This window comes from Micropterus salmoides, unplaced genomic scaffold, assembly GCF_014851395.1.
Source record: "Micropterus salmoides isolate LMB-PRFRI ecotype aquatic unplaced genomic scaffold, ASM1485139v1 Ms_hic_scaffold_20, whole genome shotgun sequence".
NCBI classification, from domain to species: Eukaryota; Metazoa; Chordata; class Actinopteri; order Centrarchiformes; family Centrarchidae; genus Micropterus; species Micropterus salmoides.
The window spans coordinates 9748328-9774497 of NW_024041151.1; the positions used below are offsets into that span (position 1 = coordinate 9748328).

Below are 26170 nucleotides of genomic sequence, written 5' to 3' on the forward strand. Positions count from 1 at the left end.
GTCATGCTTTCATGATTCTGATTAATAAAGGAAGATGTCTGTCAGGTAAGGCTGAATAAAACAGCCAAACACACTATTGCCTCAGTATTTCCTCACCCATATCGCTTGGGTTATTATAATTAAGGAGCTGACATGTCAAGAACTGGCAACATCACAGTACAGTACAATACAAGGTGTGAGAAAACGTGTGTGGTTTTATCCCGACATTTCCAGCTTGATATGACACCCCTGCAGAACTTGAGAAGAAAAGTATTTTTTCCCTAAGAGCTAAATTCCTGAAAATAAAAGCCATGCCAAAACACAACGTTAATTTTGCAAAGAAGAAACAGAACTGAAAGCTCATCAGAGCCAACCACAGGAATAACTGCTGCTCTCAAGCTAATCAGTACTTTCCTGTCTGTATGAGAATAGGTTTACCCCAGTCCTTAGAGAGCTCCCAAACAAACTACACAAGCTAAAGTTATATATTTATGTTCTCAACCCCAGTCCCCAGAAGTATAAAAATGATTCAAAATCATAGGCGGAAAACACGGGGGGGTCATGCCCCCCCTATCTGAGGGGTGTTCCCCCCTTAAAAAACATCAAATAATATAATGATATATAATTAAAATAATTGTGTAAATAGTAAAACAATACAAATGCAAACAGGGCAGTGCTTTTAGAGTTTAGAAACATTTTGAGACCCCCCTGCCTCACAGTGGTTTGGTCCACTGCCTGCTTCCCCTCTCACAGGAGTCCGGTGGCAGAAAACCAGTTCAAATCCTTCAGTAGTTGTAGAGCTCTAGTAATGCTAAGCAGGCTGGCAGGGCTGTTTTACGCACTTTAAACATTAGTGATGGCAAGTTCGAGTCTTTTGACAGACTCGTTCATTCAAATATCGTTCATTACAATGAACTAATCTTTGTGTGAGTCATTTCGTTCATTTGAACTAGGCTGGTTATTGCGGTGCTGCAGCCCTCTAGTGGGCGATTAAAAAACAGTTCTCAAATACGGAAGGCTGCCTGGCTTGCAAGTTAAATGCACAAATTCACCACTTGATTACTGTATATCATCATTATATAAACCCCCCTGGGCCCACAACCAAATTCAAATCATGTAAAAACCACAGAAATATGTTGTCAATATGTAGTCACCACTACTCCGGCTAAATCCTTCCATTGTCACAATCTTTCCCGAGTAGTATACAACCAGACCAGCCATATAAAGGCTTATGTATATAATTACTATCTTTGAAGTGCTCATTTGTACAGTAGCCTAACGTCCCTATCCATGAGTAAAATATTAATATCAGATTTGCAGTAAACATATTGAAGTAATAAGCTTATAAATAAATATATGAATAAACACAATCTTATTAAAATTCAACCAATTTAATAATAATCTGGATCAAGCCACCAAGTTCTTAAAGAACTCCAGAGTAACAAAGATATAAACACATATAAACGCAGCAGTTTGGCAGGTCTGGACGCAGAATAGGCCACATCAGGTCCGGGTTCTGCAGACAGAGAAACACACATGAGCACATCGCTCTCAAACACTGCAGGTTGTTCACCAGTCACGAGCGGTGAAACAACAGCACGGCTCTGTTGGTAAATAAAAAGGAAAAGTTACGTTGCGTTCTCTGGCGGACCTGGATCAGCTGTTAGCTGTTTACAGGGCTAACGCTAATGTTGCTATGTGGTTGTGTTTTAATGTTTTAATGAGCCGGTCTGTTTGTTTTGGAGAGGAGACGACATCAGAGGTAATTTGGCTCCAGGTAGAACCCTGTCAGGGCTCTGAAGTGGACCCAGAACAACTCTCATCAGCTGTTAGCTGTAATGTTAAACACTAATTTAGTGTGACTAAAGTTACGGTGCAGCTGTGTTAAAACTATAACTTCACAACATCACTGCGCTGTAATAATGTTATGCTTTATAAAATGTAACGTAATTAACAAAATAGCTATATAATGTCAGTCCAGTGACTGTTACCTGACAGCCGACCTGCCTCTCATTCTCCGGCGCTGGCAGTCACTCAGCCTGCCGAGTGAAGGAAAGACTGCGGAGGACCCCTGTGAGCGGTGAACGAGTAGTTCATTTCTGCTCCACAGTAGGAGCTGTCACATGACAAATGAACGACTCAGACCTAGAGACCCACAGTTGAGAGTCGTGAACTAATCAATTCTGCTTCCTGTGCTGCCTGCTTACCACAGCCCTGTAGCTGAGCTGTCACGTGACAAATGAACAACTCAAACAGACCCACAGTTGAGAGTCGTGAACTAATCAGTTTCCTGTGCTGACGGAGCCCATGCAGCTGCCGTGACGAGTGAAGGTAAGAGTCCAAGATCCTTCACGCATGCGTGAAAGTGAATGAATCACTCACTGAGACAACCCGTTCCTCCCGAGTCATACGCACGATTAGGTCTTATGAACGAAACGTTCTTTGACCGACACAACACTATTAAATATTGGATGAACTGATTCTTTTGTCTTTAATAAAGATGAGTCATTAATAAATAAATCATGACAAGAAGTGATAACTGATTATTTTTCTGTGAACCCACTCTGTTATTAAAACTTTACCTAGCTTATTTGGTAGCTTGTTTAACAGCTTATTGGACTGGAACTCATCTTCTACAGCTAGAGATGCACAGATTTATTAGTTGGGGACTGAAGTAGGCCATTTATTTTCGCTTACTCTGTTCCGACCAGTGACCGGGGCCGAGTACTGTCAAATATCCAATTTTCTGCCGGTCACATTGAACGTTACAAACACACTGCGTTGCGCCATGTTTCATATGTGTGCACAGACAGCAACCTCATATCAGAGCCACACACACACAGGCTAAAAGATGTCTTAGGTGAGTGGAAGTTATTCACGAGAGTGAAGAAGATGCGACCTTCACTACATCTGCAGAGAAACACACAGAAAGAGACGCTGTGGATATTGTAAAGCAGGGACCAGGTAAAGCAACAGTGAACACAGCTGTTGGTGACAATGTCATTCATACTAGGGTGGTCTCTATCGGTAATTAACAACAAGCCTCCTCCACACGCGGCTCATCTGCTGCTGTGAAAACGGAATCGCAGGTGAAACCAAACGAGAGTTCTTTTAAATAAAACTGCTGACAAAGAAAGTCAGAGCAGACAAAGAGAGAGAGAGGTGTAGGTGTGTGCTTGTGTGTCTGATGGGAAAAGCAAGGTGAGCAGATAAACATAAATTGGGGAATTAAGAAGAATTAAAATGGTGTGCAATTTATTTTCAGCTCCTTCCAGTGAAAATGATAATGTTATTTTATAATCAATGTGAGACCAGAATAGCTAACATTTATACTGGTGCTGATGGGGATCCTAATAAAAATAATTTTTTCCAATAAATAGTTACAAAATGTTTGTGTATGCTGTCAATTATAGATCTTAGAAAGAAATTAAATCGGAAACAGCCAAAATTAGAATCGGCAGGTCAGACCTTTTAAAAAATCAGTAACTGGAATCAGCCAGGAAAAGTGTAATCTGCATCTCTTACTACAGCAATAATCCTGTGTGTGTGAACCAATATTAGGCTAATACCAAAGATCTTCCTTTGTGTTGGGTTTTGCACATTATGATGTTAAGTGGCAGATCAGTCGGCTTGCTGTTAAATATCTAATATATATATAGGTGAACCTATGAACTTAAGTCATATTTAAACAGCTATTGCTTTGTGTTGTTGGCCAGAAAAATAGTAATAAGACTTCTCTCTGTGTACACGTATCCTATACAAGTACAATTTTGGCTGTATTATTTGTGTCCCCTTCAAAAATTTCTTGACCCCCCTACTTTGAGATGAAATTTACGCCCATGCTCAAAATGCTAAAAATCTGTCATCAATGTAACCACTTCATGTGATAATAAACTCGACAGAACCGAATGTGGCATGATGAAATGACTCTGCTGCAGCACTCACTAAGAAAGTTAATTTATTGTTTGTTAATGCCATGTGGTAATTTTTTTTTTTTTTAATTATTTCACAATTTTTTGATTCATGAATGTATGTGGATGACATCATGAAATAACTATCCAACATCCTGCATATATACACATGTACACATTTTGTTCACCAAAACAGATCCATCCCAAATGGGTGTATAAATGATTATAAAACTGGACATCAAGTTAGGGGAAAGCCAATAAAAGTTTAAATAGAACTGGATCTGTATTCATAAAATTACATATCACCACATTCAGAAGACCACTGTTGAATGACTGCTTGCTGCCAACAGTATTTGGGCCTATAAATTCAATTTAACAAAAACACAACACTTTTTAGATTATCAATTAATAATTGCATATGGTGTTATAGAGATGGGCAGATAACCTGATGGTAGGCAGTTTTGAAAACATTTTTATACTTCTGGGCACTGTGGATGAGAGCATAAATATAAAACTTTAGCTTGTGTAGTTTGTTTGGGAGCTCTCTAAGGACTGGAGTTAACCTATTCTCATACAGACAGGAAGGTGTACAAGAGGTACAAAAGGTGTTGTGTATGGATCGATGCATCCAAGGAGAAAAAAATGGAAGATTAGAAATCAGTACATTTGCAGTGCTTATGTTATCACAGGTGAAGTTGAAGGTAAAGCCCTTATCATTATTTACATGATTTATAGCAGCTACCAGCACAGTATGCGGTGTGCATACACTGAAATAATTAAAGTGATACTCCCAGAGTATTTTTAGTATGAAATGGTCATCCACTATAAGCTTAAAGGGTGGCTGTAAAGATGTTGTACTCTATAGAGTTGCAACTAACGGTTATTTTTATTATCGACTAATCTGACATAATCTGACATTATGAATTCATCGATGTCAAAGAAAAATGTCGATCACAAATGCAGGGGTCTACAACCCAAATATATTACATTTATATATGTGACAAGAAAAAAACACGTACGATAAACCCCAATGGTGCTGAGGTTGCACAACAGAAAAGTATAAAATGTCCAAAGACACTTCTCAGACTCACTTCTCAAACCACTCCTGTAGCATAATCGACTTATTTGCTCTCCATCTGTGCGCTCACTATATTCAACTTGAATAATATATGGCTAAATACACTTTTTACATATATCTATAAGTTAAACTGCTTGCAATGATTGCGAGTGTTTGCTCACATTTGTCGACAGAAAGGAAGAGAACAGGATGCATGGCCAGTTGCATTTTTTATTTGAAAGGAAGAAAATGGAAAATGGTTTCTAATGCAGTCAGTAATCTAGAATAACTACCATACACTGAAAGAATTAAGACTTTACTTTAAAGGGAAGGCAAAAAACAGCCGTTATCTGTACTTGAAATGGCTGTGGTGATCTGTCACCAACTTGAAGGAGGCACTGATGAAGATTCAAATGATTTACTTTCATGCAAAAAGAAGAGTGTGATTACATTAGCTAATTTAATTAATGTCACCTCAAAGTTACATTCAATAACAAAAAAAAAGTAATTAATTGAGATTGCCATGCAAACTTACTTAAGGGCTCAGACCGAAGGGAAAGCAGAGAGCTTTCAGGTCCACACAAAAATACTCACAAACACACACAGAGCTCCCTCGGACATCTGAAGCGCTCCATAAGCTATTAATTGTTGTGTGTCAAAGAAATCAGCATGCTCTATTTGCAAGGTCTTTTACTAGCGCTAAGGCATCCATTGAGTGGTCATTACTCATTGTGTTGGCAATTCAGTTACTGATCACACATGAAGAAACTAAGAAGTGCTGGCATAGTAATATGTCAACACCACATTGTGTTGAAAGTGCTCTGCAGTAAAGTCAGAAGTGCGCCATACTGTGAGAAAAATAAAAGAACATTAGTTTCCCAGACAACTTAACAGCGATCAAATTTCTAATTGTAATATCAAGAACAGTCATACTCCTTTCCATTCTGCCTGAATATGTTTATACTACTACAGAGTATGTGGACAAGTACACACTTAGTCATGCCAAGTCTATTTTTCATAAATACCAACATGTGCATACATCTGCATCTTCTTCATATGTACTGAAAAGCCCTTCATACATATAGCTTCAGGTCAACTTGATGACGAAATGTGAGAATTATTTGGCGAATAAACGTGACTAAAAACAAGAAATAAACAAGGAAGAAAACTACTACTACAACTACTATAGTAAGTCTATAAAAGTAAACTGAACATATGTAAGCTTCAGCCAATCACATGACATCATTGGTTAGCAAGGGTTTGGGAGCAATGACCAAAGCTGTTCAAAAATGATGACAAGCGTGACAGACCAGCCGTCAAATACTTCCAAAGCCTGCAAATTGTTTTACCAGTTTGCCTGTATGAGCAAATTAGATTTTGCATGGAGGATACTACCAGCCTTGCTGTCTTAGATGTTTTTGGTCTGTGCATGTCATATCATAAGTCATGGACTCTGCTTTTCCAAGTCTTATTGTTATGTACTGATGACCGGACAGCTTTACATATTTTTCATATGATGGAAGTGTGCACTTCTCCCATAAGAATTGTAAAGCCGCTTGAATATCATGTCTGTGTACACAATGCAAACTAAGGTCCCGTGTCTTTCATGGGATTGTTTTAATTTGATATAATAAAATAAATGTTAACAAAAATGTAATTGTTGTTGTAATTGTGCATTACAGTACATTGACAGTGAAACATCACAAAGCGACATGCATTTCATTTGGAAACACATCAGTCAAAAGATAAAACCTTCTATAGTAACAAATGGTAACACAGTTCCATTTGACATTCATGCCTCTGCAGTAAGTTGCCCCCTGTGTTCCCAGCAAGCATGCAGAAGATATAGCCAGGCTGTAATGCAAATCCCCCATGGGTGTTCATAGAGGGCAACAACAGCACCATGTTATCGGTGTCAGAGCCACTGGATAGACTATCAAATACGGGGTTTTGGGGGTAGGGGTAAAGCATTACCTTGTAGCAGGTTGCATAGCAGTTTATATAGCAACAATGAGTGTAAAGCAAGTAATTTAAATATAATGCTTTTTTATGACAATGATGGAGATTGGTGTGTGTGCATGATTAAGCTGACAGATTGGCACAGCATGACATTTGTGCTCTTCCTGAACTAAAACAATGCTTTCTTTCATTCAGGTGTTCATGTGTTAAGTTGGTTTTCATGGCTCCGCAGTAATCTGTATGCTTACCCTGTTGGCATGCTGAAAAGAGATGCAGGAAGGAATGCTAATTCCCCCGAACACACAACTATGTGGCAGAGGTGTAGCAGATGATTCTTAGTAAGCAACCAACAAGTCTTCACACGTAACGACAAAATAAACTACCTATAGCTGCAAACCTAACATCTCTTTGTCAACCATTCTTTTTAGTATGACAAGTAATAGTTTGACATTTTTGCTGAAACTGTCACCATGTCCCAACAGCAGAATGATCTGAAAGTCCAAAATTTATCTGTGAACATGTCCCAGCTCCACATGGAGCTTTGGGCTCATTATGTTTGATGTCCTAGCGCTCGTATTGACAAGTGGCAAAGAGGCATGAAGACAAACACTGGGGTATAACTTTTGAGGTTGGACAGTGGTGGACTACTAGCCAGTCATCCTGTTAGTGGGATGGTCTGACCGGGGCCACAAAGCATCAGTGGGGCTTCTTTGAGAATATGAGTTGAAGCGATAGGGACCGGGGTCTTGGCGAGACTCTTGCCGTGGAGAGAGAGCTCTACGCTGGGTGAAGTTTCAAAGGGCTCCCCCGACTCCTCCTTGTGGGTTTGGTGAGAGGGGCTTAGCGGAGTGATATGAGAAGCAGAGAGCAACGTAGAAGGTTTTGCATTGTATATTCAATTATTACTGACAGCCACTTTAAAGGTACAATAACAAAATTCTGGCCATATCTTAATTTTTATTTAAAACATTTATTAACAGAATATTAAGAAGTAACAGTTCTGACGTTATTTCAAAGACGTCTGTGTATTGTGTTGTAGAGCTATCTACTGAAGTTAGCATGCTAACCAGCTAGCCCTGACGTGTAATAATACCACTTTGTAGCTCAAGAGGCGATAGTCCGATTGCATAGCTCAAGTCTCCCCCTGTAGTTTCAGCTGGGAGATGTGTGCGAGTGACGAGTTTGCTGATGTTACCTTACACAAGCTCTCTTTTTTAGTCTAATAAATAAACAAAATAAACTTACAAAATGTCAAGACAGGAATTTTCTTACAGTTACTTTCCTTATTAATCAAAACATTACTACTCTACACCTTCTGAATTCAAGTTTATCTCGTTCACCAACAAAAACAAAAAGTCTTGGTTAGTCTTTCCACTGTTCCAACTACCGCAAACTCTGATTTGGTTGAAATAAACTTCCCTCTCGCATCTCTCCCACTTGTAGTGTTGCCAACTTTGTCACTATGAAATAAGGGACAAAAAGTGGCCTGCTGCAGCAGTACGGGTATGGTTTTGTGTGAATATACAGTGTATAATTTTAAGCAATTTGTCATAATGATAGCTAATCAATTACATATTTGGTAGGTTTAATAATTATTTACAACAGGTACCTTTAACACAGTCCTTTAATTGAACAACTACCTGTTACCTCTACTATCGGTCAAAACAATTTATGCACTGTAGGTTCAAAGGTTATCCCCTTCATGTACATATGACAAACTAAAAAGAATATAGCTTGTGATGTTTTATTTCCAGTTCATGCTTTTCCAGGCAGTTCATCAGAACCTGATGAATACCATTTGCAGTTTCATCACTATCTTCATAAAAGTCAAGTAACTTGCACTGCACTCCATCAGACACGGAAGAATATCTCACACACACTGGAAACATTTTTCTGTTTCCCTTGTTTGAGGCGTCGGTGGCAGAAAAGTATAACACAGGCTCACCTTCAGTCGGGGATAGATCATTCAGGATATCCTGCACAGTCTTTGGTCCTAAAACATTCATTGTGATCATCTCAGCTTTCGTTCTTACCAAATGCATCTTCTTCACAACTTTTGAGTCATGAAACAACGCACCGATTAGCTTAACAAGACAGTCGGTGCTGAAGTTCATGTTTGACAGTGTGACACACTACGAGGCTTCACTTGCCACTGTTTTGTTAATTTCCATAGTAGCTGCATTTAATGTACTTAACATATAGGCCTACTGAGGCATGTGGGGGGGGCTGTGATTGGATGATGACAGGTGTCGGTGACCATTGTCAAGTGTCATGATCAGCACTGCTGCTGTTGCTTTTCTATCAGTCAGTGGTTAGATCAGTGTAGTAGTCAAAAAATGGGACAAGAGAGATCACATATGGGGACAAATCAATTAGGCCTAATAAAAGGGACATCATGGCTTATACAGGACAGTTGGCAACCCTACCCACTTGACCCCTCTCCTGTACCCGGAATCAGAGTCCTGGTCAGAGCCATTGGTTTTTGTCAAACTTGCCTCCGTCAGTATTGGAAGCCGACCTAGACCCGATTGACCACATAAAATGTGGATCGGAACCCATATGGGTCCAAGGGTCAGGTGGACCAATGACCTGTAGTCTCCTCACAGCCCCGCACTGTTCCTTGGGGCACAGGTATTTTGTGATAAAACTACTTCATTCCTTGTGTGGTGGCTTCCTGCTACCTTTTTGTAATTGTGTCAATCTATTCCTTTAAGGCTGATAGGGAGACCAGTAAATCCTCTTGTAAGATTAAAGTCTTGACAGGACAACATAATAGTTACCTCGAGGTAAAATTTAGTGGGAAAGAAAGCAAGTGTGTTCTACTAAGGAAGTCATGAAAATACACAGGATAATATTTTGCACAAAATAGTACACTAATGTTATATCATCCTTCCTTGACGATCTCTGTATGAGCAGTTGGAATGGTATTAAAAACAACTTGACACTGCTCCACAAATAAGCAAACAACATGTTTGCTGCCAATTCTGCACTTTGAAGGGGCTGAGTAAATGGTGCAGCCAACACACACAGTGTCAAGACCAGGCTTGAATGCCTTGTGCATCAAGTGGCTCTAGACATATGAACTCAGTCACCGACATAATTTGCTGTCTTTGAACTATGAATTGAAGAGCCACATCATACGGCTGGCATCCTCTTTCAGCACTCACACGTCCTATCAGGACTCACACTCCTTCAAGGGAATTAGTAGATGCACCACACTGGCCCGGCTTTTGGCCACACACAGACAATTAAAATTTGATCAGTGACAGGTTGAACTGTGTTGCAGGATTTTAAAAATCCGGGGAATGTAAGGAAGGATGTTGAACATTAGGAATTATTTGAGTTACCCTGATATGCTATACCTAACATTGGTGATCCTGGATAGTCACTCTCATAGAGCTAAGAATAAGCACGCTCTGAGAACTGACCTTATAGCTGGATTTTCCAACAGGCAAACAGAGAAAAATGTATTTTATATTAAATAATATGAAACTGCTTATCTGTGTGCGTTGTTGGAGATGTTGGAGTAATATGTTTTAAAAGTTTAGGCTCAATGATACAGAACATACAGTAACCACACAACCAAAATAAGCCAAATAAGAAATAGAAAGAGTAAACAGAAAGCAATTTGGCAATAAATCAGTCAAGCAAGACCTGAAGTTTAAATAGCTGTGGAATAATAGAATGTCACATACATCAGTTGCCAGCATTTCTAATACTGTAAATGGAAATAAAGGAAATACTAAGATTTTACATAACAAATTAATTAAAAACATTTAACAGTAAAAAGTAATGTTTATGTTCCTGAGACTTTATGCAGAAAAGGTCATTTTGTGAAAAAAGGCTTGAAGAGAAAGAATACCTGACAGAGCTCTGAAAAACATGTTCTGTGAATAAATTACCAGGGACTAATTATCACCGTGTTAATATCTGTTCCTTTCTCAGTAGGTACACTTCTTATTAAGTTTTAATTTACAAATCTACATCATGCTCCCTAGAGCTGAAGTGATAGGTTATGAATGCAGATGGCTTAATTGAACCAATCACTGCTGAGAACCCCTGAAAGCATTGTCAGTCCAATTATTATTCAACAGTTAATTTCATTTAACCTTTCATTCTTCATTGGAAGGACTGGATACCTGCTATTTGTTAGGAACCCTGATTTGAGCCAGAATGAGCAGCGGGAGGGATTCAAATGTTTACCTCTCAGATATATGAGTGAAATTATGGAATAAAAATAACTTCTGTCACTCCAAAATGCCATCCTTCCAACAGGCCGTTTTACTGTACTGTCAGTTGTATATTAGTGATTCTGACTGGCTGGCATCTTCTTGTAATGGACACTGTAACCAGACACCTCTGACAAAGGTGTATTGGCTATTGTAAATTATAGCTTCCAAGTTTTCTGACTAAACCTTTGAAACAGGTAGCCATTCATTTTACTGACATCTTATTTGGAGAGATCAATACTCAAATGGCAAATAAGGCTTTCACAGGTATGACTTGCTGCTTTAATCCTACTTTTAAATGTATCCCCTTAGACTACTTTTTACATAAATATAAATTAAAACTTAGTAGACTTCCTTGTGGCACCTTGGATTGCCTTAAAAAAGTAGGACCAGAGAAACTCCACTCACATTGCTACACATCAGCAGGGCGAAGGCACCTTATCTGTGGAAATTAAGATAGTACATGGTTTTTGAAAAAGCTAATTAAAAGCTAATTAATTTCCGCTGATATCTCCATTTAACTTATTATTATTTTTATTCAAATATATTGCCGATTTCTAGGTATGTAACAGCACTTTATGATGTTTTTCTTGGCGATAATAGCTCCACATGGGTAGATAATGCAAAATGGGCTACCACGTAGTTTTAATCACTTAGTGGGATAATCTAAATCAGTACAAACCTTTTAAAGTTCTGTGAAATATCCAGACTATTAGGGACTTTGTTTATGGATAGACATGTTACACTGAATTCATTTCTTTTAAAATGCAATTTAAAAATTCAATTTACCTCTGTTTTGTTGGTTTGGCAGCAGAAAACTTGAAGATGTTATCTGAGAACCTTTGTAAATAAAACCCAAACTCTCTGCATGGCCCCTAAAGCATTATCTTCATTCTATGTTTACTTGGGCTACGTTTCACACCAAGCTGCGCGTTTTCTTGGTTCTTTATTGAGGTTGATGTTCCAAAACATTAACAGAGTTTTCTTTTGATAGGTTAAATGATGCTAAATGTTCATTGCCTATTTTATTCAGCTTGATCAAACCACCATTTTCAGATTAAAAAACAAACTCAGAAATACCAACCACACTGCTATAAGCATGCATGGATGCATTGAGAAAAACAAAACAAAAATCCACACACTTCAGGGTGTTGCCCATTTATAAAATGTGAATGTTTATTAAATGTTGACGTTGAAGAACATTAAAACACAGTATCAAGATTCAGCAAAACAATCTATAGTACTTCACCAAAAAGAGAAGAAAACGAAAAGAGAGTTAGTTCTGCGCTGGGACTGAAGGAATGGATGTACTCAGGGCCAGGGAGAGAGTGGGGCAAAAAGTAGAGCAAAAAAGAGGCAGAGGCAGGGAGTCAGGAGCTGGAAAGAGAAGAGAGGAGAAATTAGGAGCTACAGTATGGAGTGAGGGGGAATTGGCAGCAGAGGCTAAGGCAATTAAGAAGGTACACGGTAAAAAAGATAGAAGGTTTGGGGACTGGGAATCGACCAGGAGCGTGCTGATGCACTGTAATGAGCAGGATAACTTGGAGTGATTAGAGCCTCTGATTTCACTTTTTTATCATCTCTTCCGTTGGAGACTTAGCAAGCTGCAGCAGAGAGAGTGATTATAAAGACATCCACTCAACAAAAACACAGAAAGGGGTATGGCAAATAATACTCATTTTTACATTTAAATAACAAGGGGCAACATAGCATTAACATATACAGTGAGCACAACGTTGTGTTGGGGAGTAAAGATTTTGGGAGTGGGTTTTCAGGGTTTTAGGGTACCAGCGCAGTTCAACACAGTACCAGAATGTGGTGTCCACTCTTATGGGTTCACAATCACAATAAGTAATAGTTCATTATAATTATGTAAATCTCTCCATTATCAACACAAATAGCAGGGGAGGCAAGTTGTACATAAGCATCACATTACTTCCACAGAGAGACGCACTCAGCCTCCCACTCTGTCATCTGGCTCATGCACATGGTCATGTACAAACCAAAGCATGTACATATGTGTACACACAGACACTGTAGACGCGCACACGCACTTACATACACCCACGCCCACTGTGTAGCGCAGACACACACACACACACACACACACTTGCATACGCTCTCACGCGCAGTCCAGTTCCTTCTCCTTAAATTTGCTATATCCTCTGTTGTTATTACACCTCACACTCAGTGCCATTATAACATCAGCTATCATTTGTAACATGTGTCTGTGCTTTTATGTTGAAGAGAGGTGACAGTAGTCCACAGAGACATGATGTATAGCTGCATGTACACAGCCGAGGTGCTGCAGAAACACACGCAGCAATGGGAAATCCCTCCAAGCACCGGTGATAATAGAAAAACTCACAGCTGTTCCAGTGTCAGAGGTATTCAGTGCAACATTGCTCGGTGCTACACTTTAACTCACTGTCAGCTGGGGTGACACCTTTGAGCACACATTCAATACTGCCTTCTAGTGCCACAGGACTTTCCAAAGCTAAGATGTCAGAAAGATCGCTTGCTTGTCCAGCAAGGCAGCTGATGTGCCATGAAGTTCAAAATCTCTCTCGTATTGTGCCTCCGTAAAAGATTTATATTTGTGCTGCATTTTTGAAAGGGGCATGTGCTTGAGGGATAATCGCCTTCTTCCTCTTCGCTCGTATTCGACCTTAAGAGCGGCACAAGCCACTCCCACCTGTCGTTCAGGCAGAGGAAGGGGAAGAGTTCTGTAAGTACATCTGAATTTTTTAAATGGTGGATTTTCTTTAGTCCATGTGCTTGAGTACTCTTTGTGTTTTAGCATAGTAAGAAAACAGCTTCACATGCTCTAAAAGTCATACACACTGTACAATAAAATCTACAGGTATTTTTTTAAAGCTTTAAGTACATCCAAACAAACTCGATGAAACTGAAAAAAGTTGATTCATCGACTTAAAAATAAGAGAGAGAGAAAAAATCAGAATTGCACTATTTTCTGCCCACAGGTTGCCTTTGTGTTTTTTCGTCATGACATTTTTTTGTTTTTCTGTCATTGTCTTTTTTGTTTTGTTTGTTTGCTTTAGGCAATTTTGTTTTTGCCATAACACATTGTAGAATTCCTACTCAGAAGAAAAAGACAGTGGTTTAGAGCATCAAATCTTATTTTACAGCAACTTTCTCTCCGTTTGCATGACAACAGAAACTGTGTCACACAAACAAATCCCATAGTAATCATCTGGAAAGAAAAAAAAAAGACAAACCAGAGAGGTGGGAATGGCGGTGGTTGGCAAAAATAAGATCAACGGGGTAGGTGTGACATAGTCTTTGATTCCTCTTTCATTCTGTGAACCCATTTTTCTGCTTCAAATGGTTGTCCGTGTCTTTTCCTTCCTATTACATCCATTACAGGTTTTGTAATTTCATGTTAACTACTTAGATGGAGAGACTGAAGGTATGCCAGCCATGCATCAGGTTTAGTCTGTCTGTGCTAAACATTGTAGTCAGTCGAGACGCTCTACTGAACTCATTACAGGAAATTGATAGTGTGTTCTCTCTCCGTCGTAGACACACACATACACGCACACCCCTACGCACGTGTACACAAACACACACACACACACACAAAGTGCTGGGTTACCATCTGTGAGTGCTGCATCAGTTGGCCAGTACTCAGCTGGCAGGCAGATCAGACAAAGTGCCCAATATGCTCCCTAATGGCCCAAGTCAGATGAATGAGATCCTCCGTTGTCTCTTTCTTTTTCTCATTTCTCTGTTTCATTCTTGCACCTCCTCTTCTTTCACGTACTCTCTCCCCTTTGATTCACTCTGCCCCCCTTTCCTTGAACTAATTTAACTCTTGTCAAATTGTTTCTTCATTCTCTCTGTCTCTGTCTCCCTCTCATTATCACTTCTTGCCACTACCCTGCTGGGTCTCATTCACACGGATCAAGGATGTAAATGTGACATAGTGTACAACTGCGCTGTTCCTTCTCACTGGTGAAACTCTTCCTTTGCAAGGGGAGTAAGGAGGATTTGTGTCTCCTGTTCATATTTCATGAAGAGCTTTTCTCTTTCTATTATATTTGGAGCAACCCTCTCCATTCACAGATTACACAGCAATGGCCAGTGAGACTGAACCACAATCTAAGTGCCATGTCAGCACAGATGAGGGGTCAGGGTTGCATGTCAGAACAAAATCGCTGGTGTGTGATTCTGCAGAAAATGGTTGGGCCACCATGTCAGACTAGTGCAGTGGTTTTGGAGCTCTGGTAAGCTGTGAAAAAAATTCTAAATAAAGGGACAATGGTTACATTATTTTTTTCAAGAAAGGGACTAGGAAGAAGGATAATGGTAGCCAGCATGACCCTTGTAGCTGAGTGATGGAGGTAGAGGAGCAAAAAGGGAGAGAGACATCAGGAGGCAAACAGCAGAGTCAACTAAACTTAAAGGAGGTATGTTTTAGCGAATAAACAATATCAAGACAAGTAACTCCACCTAGCTGTCAGAAATTGTGGTTTGTTAATGTTTCAAAAAAACAAAAAACAAATCTGTTTTCTTCTTTCTCTTTTGTCTTTCTCATTTATTCTCTGGGTCACGGGTAGGTCGTATCTTCATCTCTGAAAACTTGAGGGAGTACTGCCACCCAGTCCAGGAGGACCACTCGATGCCATCGGCATAAGAGGTGTGCTGACCGCGCAGGTACTGGCCATTAAGGTTGGAGGTGTGGCAGTTGCGGTACCACCAGGCACCGTGGTAGAAAGAGGCGCAGTTATTCTCCGAGTGGTCGTTGTCCCTGTCTTTGGTGGTGAACTTCATCCCATTGTGTTTCAGTAGAGAGTCACCTAGCGCGGGAAAACATGTGCAACAAAACGTGTCATTACATATACAAAAAGCATGATATAGATGTGAATCAATTTAACTCTTGTTTATTTAAAAGAAAATTTTACATTTTAAAGCAACAGCTATCATATGTCCTCTGTGCCTTTCACCAAACTAATAAGTCATTAGACATATCCACATCTTTAAGGGAAACGTCTGCCATTTTGCCTTTTTAATCATTCCTATAAAAAAGAGATTCTAGAATAAAAAATAAAGCTTGACGGTTCTCCAGAGGATTGCTTCTCATTACCTAAAGCAGGAGGTCAGACATCATCATAGCCAGTTTTTCAAAGGTTCTGCGGTGACCTTTTTGTCTTCCTTTTTTTTTTTTTTTTTTTAATAAGACACCCCCAATGACTTAATCAGCATGTCTATCAGTTAATGGACAGAAATGTCACAAGAGGAGAGAAAAGACATACTTAATGGACGTAATCATGTATGTTGATTTTATTCTTTCTTGATCAATGTCCATCTTTTTGGTATTTTTGTAACCGGTCCCTTAAACCTGTGATCGTGAATATGATAATGAAGGCCACTGCAGGGATGCTGCTGACAAGCTGATTCACCTCAGTGCCCTAATTAATTAATTATTAATCATAGTCTGCATGGTAAGTCTGATTTGTATATCAAATTACTGAGTTGAAAATACGTATTTACTATATAAAGAGGTCTCTCTCTCTACAGCGACACTAGAGGATTTAAAATTCTTAACTGATTTTTAAATACTTGGGATACTACAGACATAACAACAGATTTAACAAATGCTTTATATTTCTATCGTAATAATGAACACACCAGATGATTCAGTCAAGAAACGGGACCACACACTTGGCATATACTAAACAATTTCAGAGTAGTAATTCCAGGGAAAAAAACAAACATGGAGGCAGATTGTCGTTGTCAGCTGGTTGCACTTGTTTGTGCTTTCTTTTGTATCGAAAACCAGTCCAATTATCCTATAAGGTAAGGGCCGCATCAGAGACTTACAAGATAAATAATAAAATCAAAACAATGTCCTCTTCCTAAAGTTTTGAGCAAACTGAGGTACAAAGAGCTCATCATGTTCAATAAACACCCAATACCTCCCCTTCGCTCTATGTCTTTTCCTTTCTTTCTAAAGCAGGCTTCACACTGTGACCAGAAGTGGATAGAAGGATAATGCTGAGAGAGAATGAAAGACCGCTCACCAGTCATCAGGTGACGGCTAACAGCTCGTCAGGGCATCAAACAGCCCTTAATTGCCCAGGATGTGGTCGCCCAGCTCCTTACCCTCTCACTCTGTCCTACTCTGCTATCCATTTGGCATTACCATGGTAACCAGTCAGTGGGAAAAAAAATCTGACAGGCATGTCTGATATTCATGTTGTGCGCTGCTCAATATTAGGAGAAAAGAGATAGTGGGGGACAAAAAAAGCAACTCAGTGGTGTCAACAATGGGATGATCTGAGAAGGGAAAAAAAATAAAAACAAAACAAAACAGAAGCACTTAAAGGCTCATTTGCAAGACGCTGGATGTCACCTTGGTGGCTGGGGGCCAGCAGCCCCCTCTGATGCCCATTACGATCCAGCTGCTTTCAACCCAAATGAGCACCTGTCAGCTGATCAAAAAGCAGCCACAGGAGCAAAATACTACAACTAATAATAACACTAGCACTGCCTGAGGGAAGCAGGGGTGAGAGCATGAGCATCCTGAGAGAGTTTGATTACCTTTAATTTGACTGGATTCAAATGTCCAAAAGGCAATAGAGTTCAAGGTCAGGCCGTGCTAAGGACAGGCCAGGAGCATTACAGGACCTTTTAGCAGATACCATATCTGGGGAAAAAGCTTTTACACATGCAACACATTTTCCCTTCCCCTCTGGTTTGCTTTTTCCCCCTTTCTCTGCGTCCCCTGTCCCTTGGATACCTCGATCCTCGATCCTCATTTTATTTACCTCTTCCTCTCTTTTGTTACTCTCTTCTTCTCCCACACCTGTTCCATTTTCGTTCCTCCATCCTTTATTTCTTCCAGCCCCCCCTCCTTCCTCTCCACTTAACTTCCCTTCTCCATCTCTCATTTCTGTGTATCTGTCCCCATTCTCTCTGTATTCTCGGAACAGCGCACTCCAGAGGTTTTCTAAATTGCTTCTTCATTTCAATGTGCAGGTTTTTGTTTACGCTGCAGGTCAAGCAGTGCAATTAATTGGCAGTAATTTAATCAAGGTGACAGGTAGCTGGCTTGGATCTGATGGCTGGGGAGAAGAGACACAGTCACTAGCAGTTCCTCTCTCTCTCTCTGCAACTGTCTAGATGGGATCACAAGTGGACACACTTGCTGCACTGTAAAAACAACATACTATTATTTTACTGTAAGGCAGCATGCACTGGAAGTTGCCTGGAGGTTCCATCCCATCCACTGCTGTGACTTCTGTATTCACAATTAGGTTAAATGAAAAGAAACATGCAAAAACAAAAATAGTGTATACTAATCAGAATACAAACACGGGTCATCTTGCAAATACAGGCAACTAGTTCACTGAGCGCACATACCTGCATTGCCGGAATAGTCTCCCACAGTCAAAGGGTATCCATCATCATCAGGGTCCACTGAGAAGAGGCCTACTCCAAAGGTGCCATATTGGGCATATGCGGTGCTATTTTCGAAGTCCTCCAAGTCTATACGTAGCTCATAGTTTCCCTGGATGGACAGGGCATGGATCTGCTTCAGCCCTGCAGGGAAAAAGAGCGAGACACAGACCAAAACAATCCATTACAAAGTACTATCATTGGTCTCAGCAAACAATATAAAGCTATTTCAGTAGCCTCTTAACGGCGTACATTGTCTGGAAATAAGATGTAACATGGTTTTTGCCCCATTTAGAGTCTCCCGCTGCATGTGTAGGGTTTCTTTCCAAAACAAGATTAGAGTTTCTTTTTAAGTGTGCCATGAGGATGGAGAGACCAGCTGAATCCACTGAAACAATGTACAGATTTTACCACAAGTATTGAAACACTTACAAAATTCAAATTTGTATTATAACAGCTGCATCAAAATTGTACAATCACTCTGGGGTATCAGCAATGTTTAGTATGTTCTAAAGATGTATTTTCAGCTAAATCTTACAGTACCAAACCTCATTCAAAAAAATGATCTCACCCATCTCGGCCTCATTTACTGAGTACTACTTGGTTAGAGCTCTTTGCCTACTCTGACTGTTCAAGATAGTGAATGTGTCTGTAATCACTTTGAAAGGAGACAAGGTGGCAAAGTGACAAGGTGGAGTGTCCTGGATAAAGGTAAGGATACTGTAAAATGAACCTGGACACGGTGTTGCGAGTAAATACACTCAAACAAAAACATCAGGAAGGTTGTGTGTTTTGTTGTTCAGTTAAAAGCAAAATAATGAAAAGAATAAGTCATTATTTTTGAACGGTTTCTTGAAACAGCAAGTATTATAACCAGAAAGGCTGAATTGTTTGATTTTAGCATGTGCTTACAGGGCTTCAAAGACATATTCAGGACAGTGAATTGTTTTTTGAACCAACTGAATGAGAAGGCATTTATTCTCTGTAAAAACATGTCTTAATTCCCCACTCAGTCTCAGAACATCAAAGACTTACAAGGGCACCTGACTTCATGAAAAAGCTATAGTTTTAATATGGAAAGAGGAAATTTAAAATTTAACAGCAAAGTCAACAACATCTGTGGCCTCCTGATATTGAAAATATACAGAATGTTAAAGTGCAGTCTGTGCTCACAGTGTTAGTTATATGTTAATTATGAATGTTTCAAATGGAGTTAAGCCTCATTCAAAACAACATGTGGTTGGAGTCATCTTTAGTGAGGGTTCCTTGGCTAAAGGGTTGCAATCACTTCATCGGATGCCCCTGACCCATCTTTTAATTGTTGCTCAATCCCTTAAAGGGGCATTATGGAGTTTACAGGGCCACTAGCGGTGTGGTTCTAAGACTGCAACCAGATGTGTGCTCGTACGCGTGCTCGCTTGAAGTCATGAGCGAGCATAATCCGAAACACAACCACTTTCATACAGAAATCCTGCAATAAACGCAGGAACACCAGCATGCAGGCTGTGGCTTTTCACTCAGACATGTTCAGGCTCTGTTACTTCAACGTTTCCATCTCAGAGGCAGCTCAACACCGGCTCCGTATCTGAGTATTGGTAAAACCACAATAAACCTAAACTGAACGTTACGAAGCAAACAGCTGCAGGTCCGAGCTACTGTAACGTTAGCTGGCTGTTCCAGGCTGCATCACTATAGGCTAACGTTCAATCAAAACAAATCGCTCCACATTTGCTTTTTACCGTTAAGTTACATCCTTTCTTGCAGGCTAAATCAACAGTGGTACACAGGATAATAACATGGGTCGCACTGGATAACATTAGCAACTGCTCGGCGTTAGCCGGCGAGCTAACATGACTTTCTCTGTATTTCTCCAGCTTTACAAATGCTCACTTTGTTCTTACTCGACATCATCTGAACCTGTTTGGTCGGATCGGCTTCAGCACATAAACCTTTATTGTTGCTTTGTATCCTTACATGGAGCCTGTGTTTTGCTGTGAGATGGTTGTTTTATGGTGTTAGTGGACTGCATGTTGTGAGCTGCCGTGTTGCCGCTGTAGTACGAGAGGCTCGGGAGCGTGCACAGGGCTGAATCCAACCCGGAATCCCAACATTAAAAGCAGAATAGTGGCTGATGCAAGCAATGGATAAAACAGGCGTGTGCTTCATTTCCAAGTGATTTTTGAGCCCATTGACAATAAGGAAATGACAATTTGATTAATTCATAGGCTACATGGTTGGGAAGGAGGCCTGGATTTAGAGCTTCTAGAGAGAGCTGTACGCTGGGGTAGGTTTAAGGTCTGGTTCTGGTTTAGGTTTCTGTACGTGATTCAGAATCAGCATGAACGCAGCTGCGCCACAGGAAGGAAGGTGTTTTCATGAACTTGAACACTGTCATTTTACCTCCTACAGCAATCATCACCTTCACAAATGAAACTCATTTTGCTTTTTAAAGCTCACAAACCTCAAACTGACATTGCCTAATTTGAATTCCGTCGTTGTCGAGAATTGCACTCTGAGAGCGCCTTGTCTGAAGTAGAGGGCTAATTTGATGACAAACACAGCTGAAAGAACCCATTATTATTCACAGACAGAAGCTTGCAGTCTGGGCCCAGGCACTTAGTTTGGATTTAATCTAGCCCAATGGGAGGTTGATCCCTCTCTTTTTATTTTCACAGCGGATCAGCAAATTGGAGGTGGAGAATCAGTCATTGATACAGGTAACTTCATGCATCCCTGTTCCCATTTAATTATAGATCAAGAATATAAATACTCAAGCATATATGCAGGACACATACACAGAGAAACACACACAAAATGCAACACGTTTTCACACACATTCAGAGAAACAAAAATGGCTCATTTGCAGAAATAGTTTTTGCATCATAGCCCTGTGAGAAAAAGTATCAATCCACACAAACACCTAAGGGAATAGTACCCTGGAGTGACTTGACAAACTTCAAAGGAAAGACTTAGGATGTTTTCACTTCAGAAAAAAATAAGAAAATAAAATACCAGATGCAACACAACTCTATTTAAAGACTCTGCGGCTTCCAACTGTATTTACATAACTTTAATTCAGTCCCTAATTAAAGCCCTAGAGAATCTCAGTGAGACTTTAATTCAGAATAATTAAAAAGGAAGACAAGTAAAATAACAACAGAGACTTCTTTGGTTAAAATCTAAATGTTCAGGTGTAACTCCCTGTTAATTAAATGCTATTGTTAGGTTATTTAAAATTGGTTCAAATACAAGGGAGAATTTTGAGGTGTTTTGCTTCAGCATTAACATGCTGATTGCTCCATTGGGGAGAGACTCTTCATTCTTCTCACTGATTTGCCATTTAAGGGAAGCTTAGCAGAGAGTCAAAAAAAAACTTCTGTCCTCCTACACGCTTTAGATGGGCAATTAGGGTATGCTTTCTTTATTCCGTCTATTCTGACTGGTAATATATCTGAGCCACATTAAAGCACATTGTTTTTCATGGCTTTGATTATATTGTCTACCTTGTTTTTAACTCTGTAATAACTGTAATAATAATAATAATAATAACAATAGCAACAATAATAATAGCAATAACAATAAGTACAACAATGATATCTTTTTTTTTTTCTTGAGGTTGCACAGATGTCAAAAAACAAACAAACTTGACAGTCCCAAAGAAATTAACTATGTTTGCATTCACTTGAGTTAGTACTTGTATAGGAACAAGACTAAGAGTCTACAGCCAAGGTGGTGGATATTTGAGTCTGCACTTAACAGTGTTAACTTGTTGATGTTCACTAGGTATAATATTTACTATTGTCAACACCTTACTTGTTAGCATGCTGATTAAACACAAAGTACGGTTGTGGGCTCACTAGTCTTGCAGGTATTTGGCCATAAACCAAAGTATTGTACAGATTACAAATTTGGCCTGTTAATGGCACTAGTTAAACATTATCTATATAAGGTATTACAGTTCATGCTGAGGGAACCAGGAATGTCTGTTCCAAATTTCATAGCAGTTCATCGAATAGTTGCTGCAATATTAAAGTCAAAACAAAAACAATGTCAACCTGCCAGTGATGCTAGATGAAAATACAGGGGAGCACCAAAGTCAGAAGGATTCATCCTCTGGAGACCATGAATGTCTGTATCAAATTTTATAGCACGCCATCCAATAGCTGTTGAGTTATTTTAGCCTGGACCAAAGTGGGGGCCTGACTGACAGACTGACGTTGCCATCTATAGAGCCACCCCACTAGCATGGCAAAACAATGTCTATGTAACACATTTTAAAGTTACCAAGTTACCACCATAACCACCATCAAAAGTAGTCCATTTATACATTCACAATTCAAGATGTTTGGCTTCTTCAAGAAACACCTGGCTAAAGCAACAGATTTCGAATATAATCTGGTACTATGTGAAGAAACAGTGAGATCAACATTATTGTGGACTGAACTTTTTCATAGACCAGGTGTCATGTATTCATGTCACAGTTAATGTGGCGAAATAATTTAGGCATCCTTTGCCCAACAAATAACTACATTTCTGGTGTGAAGCTTTCTCATAGACATTGAGTCAAAAGTGGATTAGGAACCAGGCAAGTCAACTGCCACAGGAACCAAGACCCTCGAGGGCCCTGAAAGCACCAGTTTGTCTGTGCGGCAAGAGACCCGTGGCAATACCAGAAATAGTAAGTGTCCAGGTGGTTACTGTATTTTTTTATTCCTACTATTGAGGTCTTATAGAGGGCCCCCTGTGTTAAATTTAATACCTTTTAACATTTAAATATTATTGTTTAATATTTTCTCAAATGTGTATATTCTTAAACCAATGTGTTCAGTCAAATTATCACAAACTAACTACATGCAGCAAACCTGGGGCAGAAATACCAGCACCCACCGCTCATTGTTGCCCTGGGGCCCCCTAGCGGGCTAATCCAGCCCTGCCGTGAGTTACATTTTTCTAGAGCAAACAGTGACTGCACATTTTATGGTTCTGATAGTGCTCTCCAACGCCTCAAATGAGAAATTATGAATGGGTAGCTTCTTTGAAAGTCTTTCCATAGATAGATACATAGATAAATCTCCATATTACACAAGCAGTACTTGCAGGCACAATTACTCAATGTCATTAAAAAGAGGATACATAATACTGGCAAAATCAGCATCTCATTTTGAACAATCAATGTGTTTACTGATAAGGAATCTCATTTAGAATGTGCCTGATTAACGAACACATCGATGGGACAAAAATCTTTAAGCATTCTTTGGCATTAAATCATCCATGTCATTACACTCTCCTTTACATTGTCTGCTGCAATAACAACAGGGCTGAGGGCTGAAAGCCTACAAAGTGCAGTATCTTCCATGGTGTTAAAAATATGCTGTCCACTGAAAGCTTAACATTCACTTTATCTTGTCCTTTATCCTCTAGTTTCCTCTCTTGTAAACATGAACATCAGGCTGACCTTAGAACACACTAATACATGTGGGCAACTATTGGTCCTCTTTGGTAACCACATCCATGAAAAATTCAAATGATGTATATCTGCAATTACCTCATTAAACTATAGGTCATGGTAATCCATAACTCATTTTCACAGCTCTGAGGCTTATTGGGGAGAGGACACATTTAGATTGTTTATAACATGAAGACAGTAATTTGTCTATTTTATCTTTTATTCATTCTGAGAGGGCATGTTGTGTTCTGCAGAACTAAAGAGAAACAAAGCTCTAGCCTTCTTGACATTGATTCAACCGTTACCACCAGAGATTCCGACTCCTTAAATGTGATTTTACAGCTAATGAGACTGACATCAATGACTTGATTAAAAATGTAGAAGACTTCTGTGAGACGTCTCTGTGATGCTGCTAAAAGGCCCAAATATTAATGATTTATTTGCTTTTATTTGAAAAGTATGTTGGGGAATGTATTGGAATGCTTTTAGGGGATGGGTTGCAGTCCTGTGCTCAGAGTCTCAGCGAAGTGCAGCACTACAGGGCATAAAGGAAACGAATAAAAAACAGATCTCTAAACCCAACAGAGAAATGATTACACTTCTCTGTGCCGCTTGTGACATTTCTCAAAGTTAATTATTCATCATGCTTTTCTCCCTCTGTTGCTGGGGGCAGCTCATGAGACTGTTTCGGCTGAAAAGGAGAAAAGGAGCAGCACTCTTCCGTCTCCTCCTCCCAGCTTCCTCCCACCATAACTCAAACCCTCTTTCTTTTTCTCCATCCCTCCCTCTTGCTTAATCTTCCTGTCAAGCTGTTTTACTCTACAAAGGTTGTGGATGGGGAGGAGTTAGAAGGGGGTAGGCTATTTCCATAGCCACTGGGACAGTTGCTTTGCCCTTTGCCACTGGGGGCTAGGCTTGTTGAGGGGGTCTGTGAATGCATCTGCCGAAAGGCTTGCTGTCGTCTGCTCTTAGGGAATAAAAAAAAAGGCTTGCTGTCGTTGGTTCTTCCCTTGTCATCAAAAGATAGGAGTGCAGGGAAAAAAACAGAGACAGGTGTGTGCTGAACTCTCTGGCTTGCTGCTCCCTCGGAGCCAACGGTGACATTTGGTAGGACAAAAAGCAAAAGAATTTTAAGATTAACTGTCACACCTCTATGCCTGTTTCCTTTTGCAAATTTCCATTCAAGACAGTCAGTGTTCAAAGGAATTGTATGTTATTTATCATAAAGACGAAGATACTATATGTAAGATTTATGTGTTGGCTATAAGGAGGGATATAGTTTGAATACATGTTTATGTGCTATATGCTTTGAAGTAAAAGCTCCCTACAACACTGGGTTGATTCCGCTATATTCAAAAGCATTTCAAGACTGAATACAGAATATTCTTTAACTAAATGAACATTTCAGCCGTACTATTTGTTTAGCAGCAAACACACGGTGCTGTTCCCCAGGCTGAGTCTAACTTGGGAATAATAATCTTGGGAATGTTTGTTCACTTTGCCCACAGCACCCTCATTACTGCTCTCAGGAGTCACTTTCTTCATCTTTGAAGATAGATACATTTTGCAATATTTTATTAATACATATTGTTTCCTTTGAATCCTTATGGGTTTCTGAATAGGCAAAAGTTTGCTGAGCTGCATATTTCAGACCTGCAGCATTTTAATAGGAGTTGTCTCACAGTACCACATATGGAGGTGGTTCAACAGGACTGCAGGTGGCAAGATGCGCCTGTGTAGATCTGATGAATGGTGTGAAGGATGGTAGTATAAAGGAGGAATTATACGATAATCTGAGATCCTTTCATTCTGCAACCCCACTAAACACACAGATGTTAATACTATAATCATGAGAGCAGAATGACATATGTAAATCAAGTTCTAAGCTTGGGCTTCATTCATTATTATTTCATGGCCAAGAGTCCTTTTTTGAGTGGATGATGTGTGCAGACAATGCTGTATAGGAACACGAAGGCAGACAGCAACTGAAAGCAAAGCTGTTTTTGTGAGAGTCCAGTGGAGCTATTAAGTGAAAGAAAGAGACAGTCACAGAGAGAAAGTTATTATGGCGGTGCTCTAATGGTAATCTACAACAAAACATGCATACTTTAAAATTCTCTTTCTCCGTCAGCAACAGTGCTGACTACAATACAATTAGTATTTTGGT

The 26170-nt window shown here is 39.7% G+C and overlaps 1 protein-coding gene across 4 annotated transcripts in view; it reads right to left on the reverse strand.

Moving 5' to 3' along the window:
* Nucleotides 1-12286: 12286 nt before the first annotated feature.
* The window catches only part of LOC119914249 (fibrinogen C domain containing 1), a 273866-nt gene continuing 259982 nt past the window's right edge, over nucleotides 12287-26170 (reverse strand). For all 4 annotated transcript variants that reach the window (XM_038733415.1, XM_038733412.1, XM_038733414.1 and 1 more), the window contains 2 exons: nucleotides 18522-18701; nucleotides 12287-15955 (listed from right to left, as the gene is read on the reverse strand). In XM_038733415.1, coding sequence (XP_038589343.1) covers nucleotides 15690-15955; nucleotides 18522-18701 — 446 coding nt within the window. In that variant the 3' untranslated portion in view covers nucleotides 12287-15689. The remainder of the gene's footprint in view (nucleotides 15956-18521; nucleotides 18702-26170) is intronic.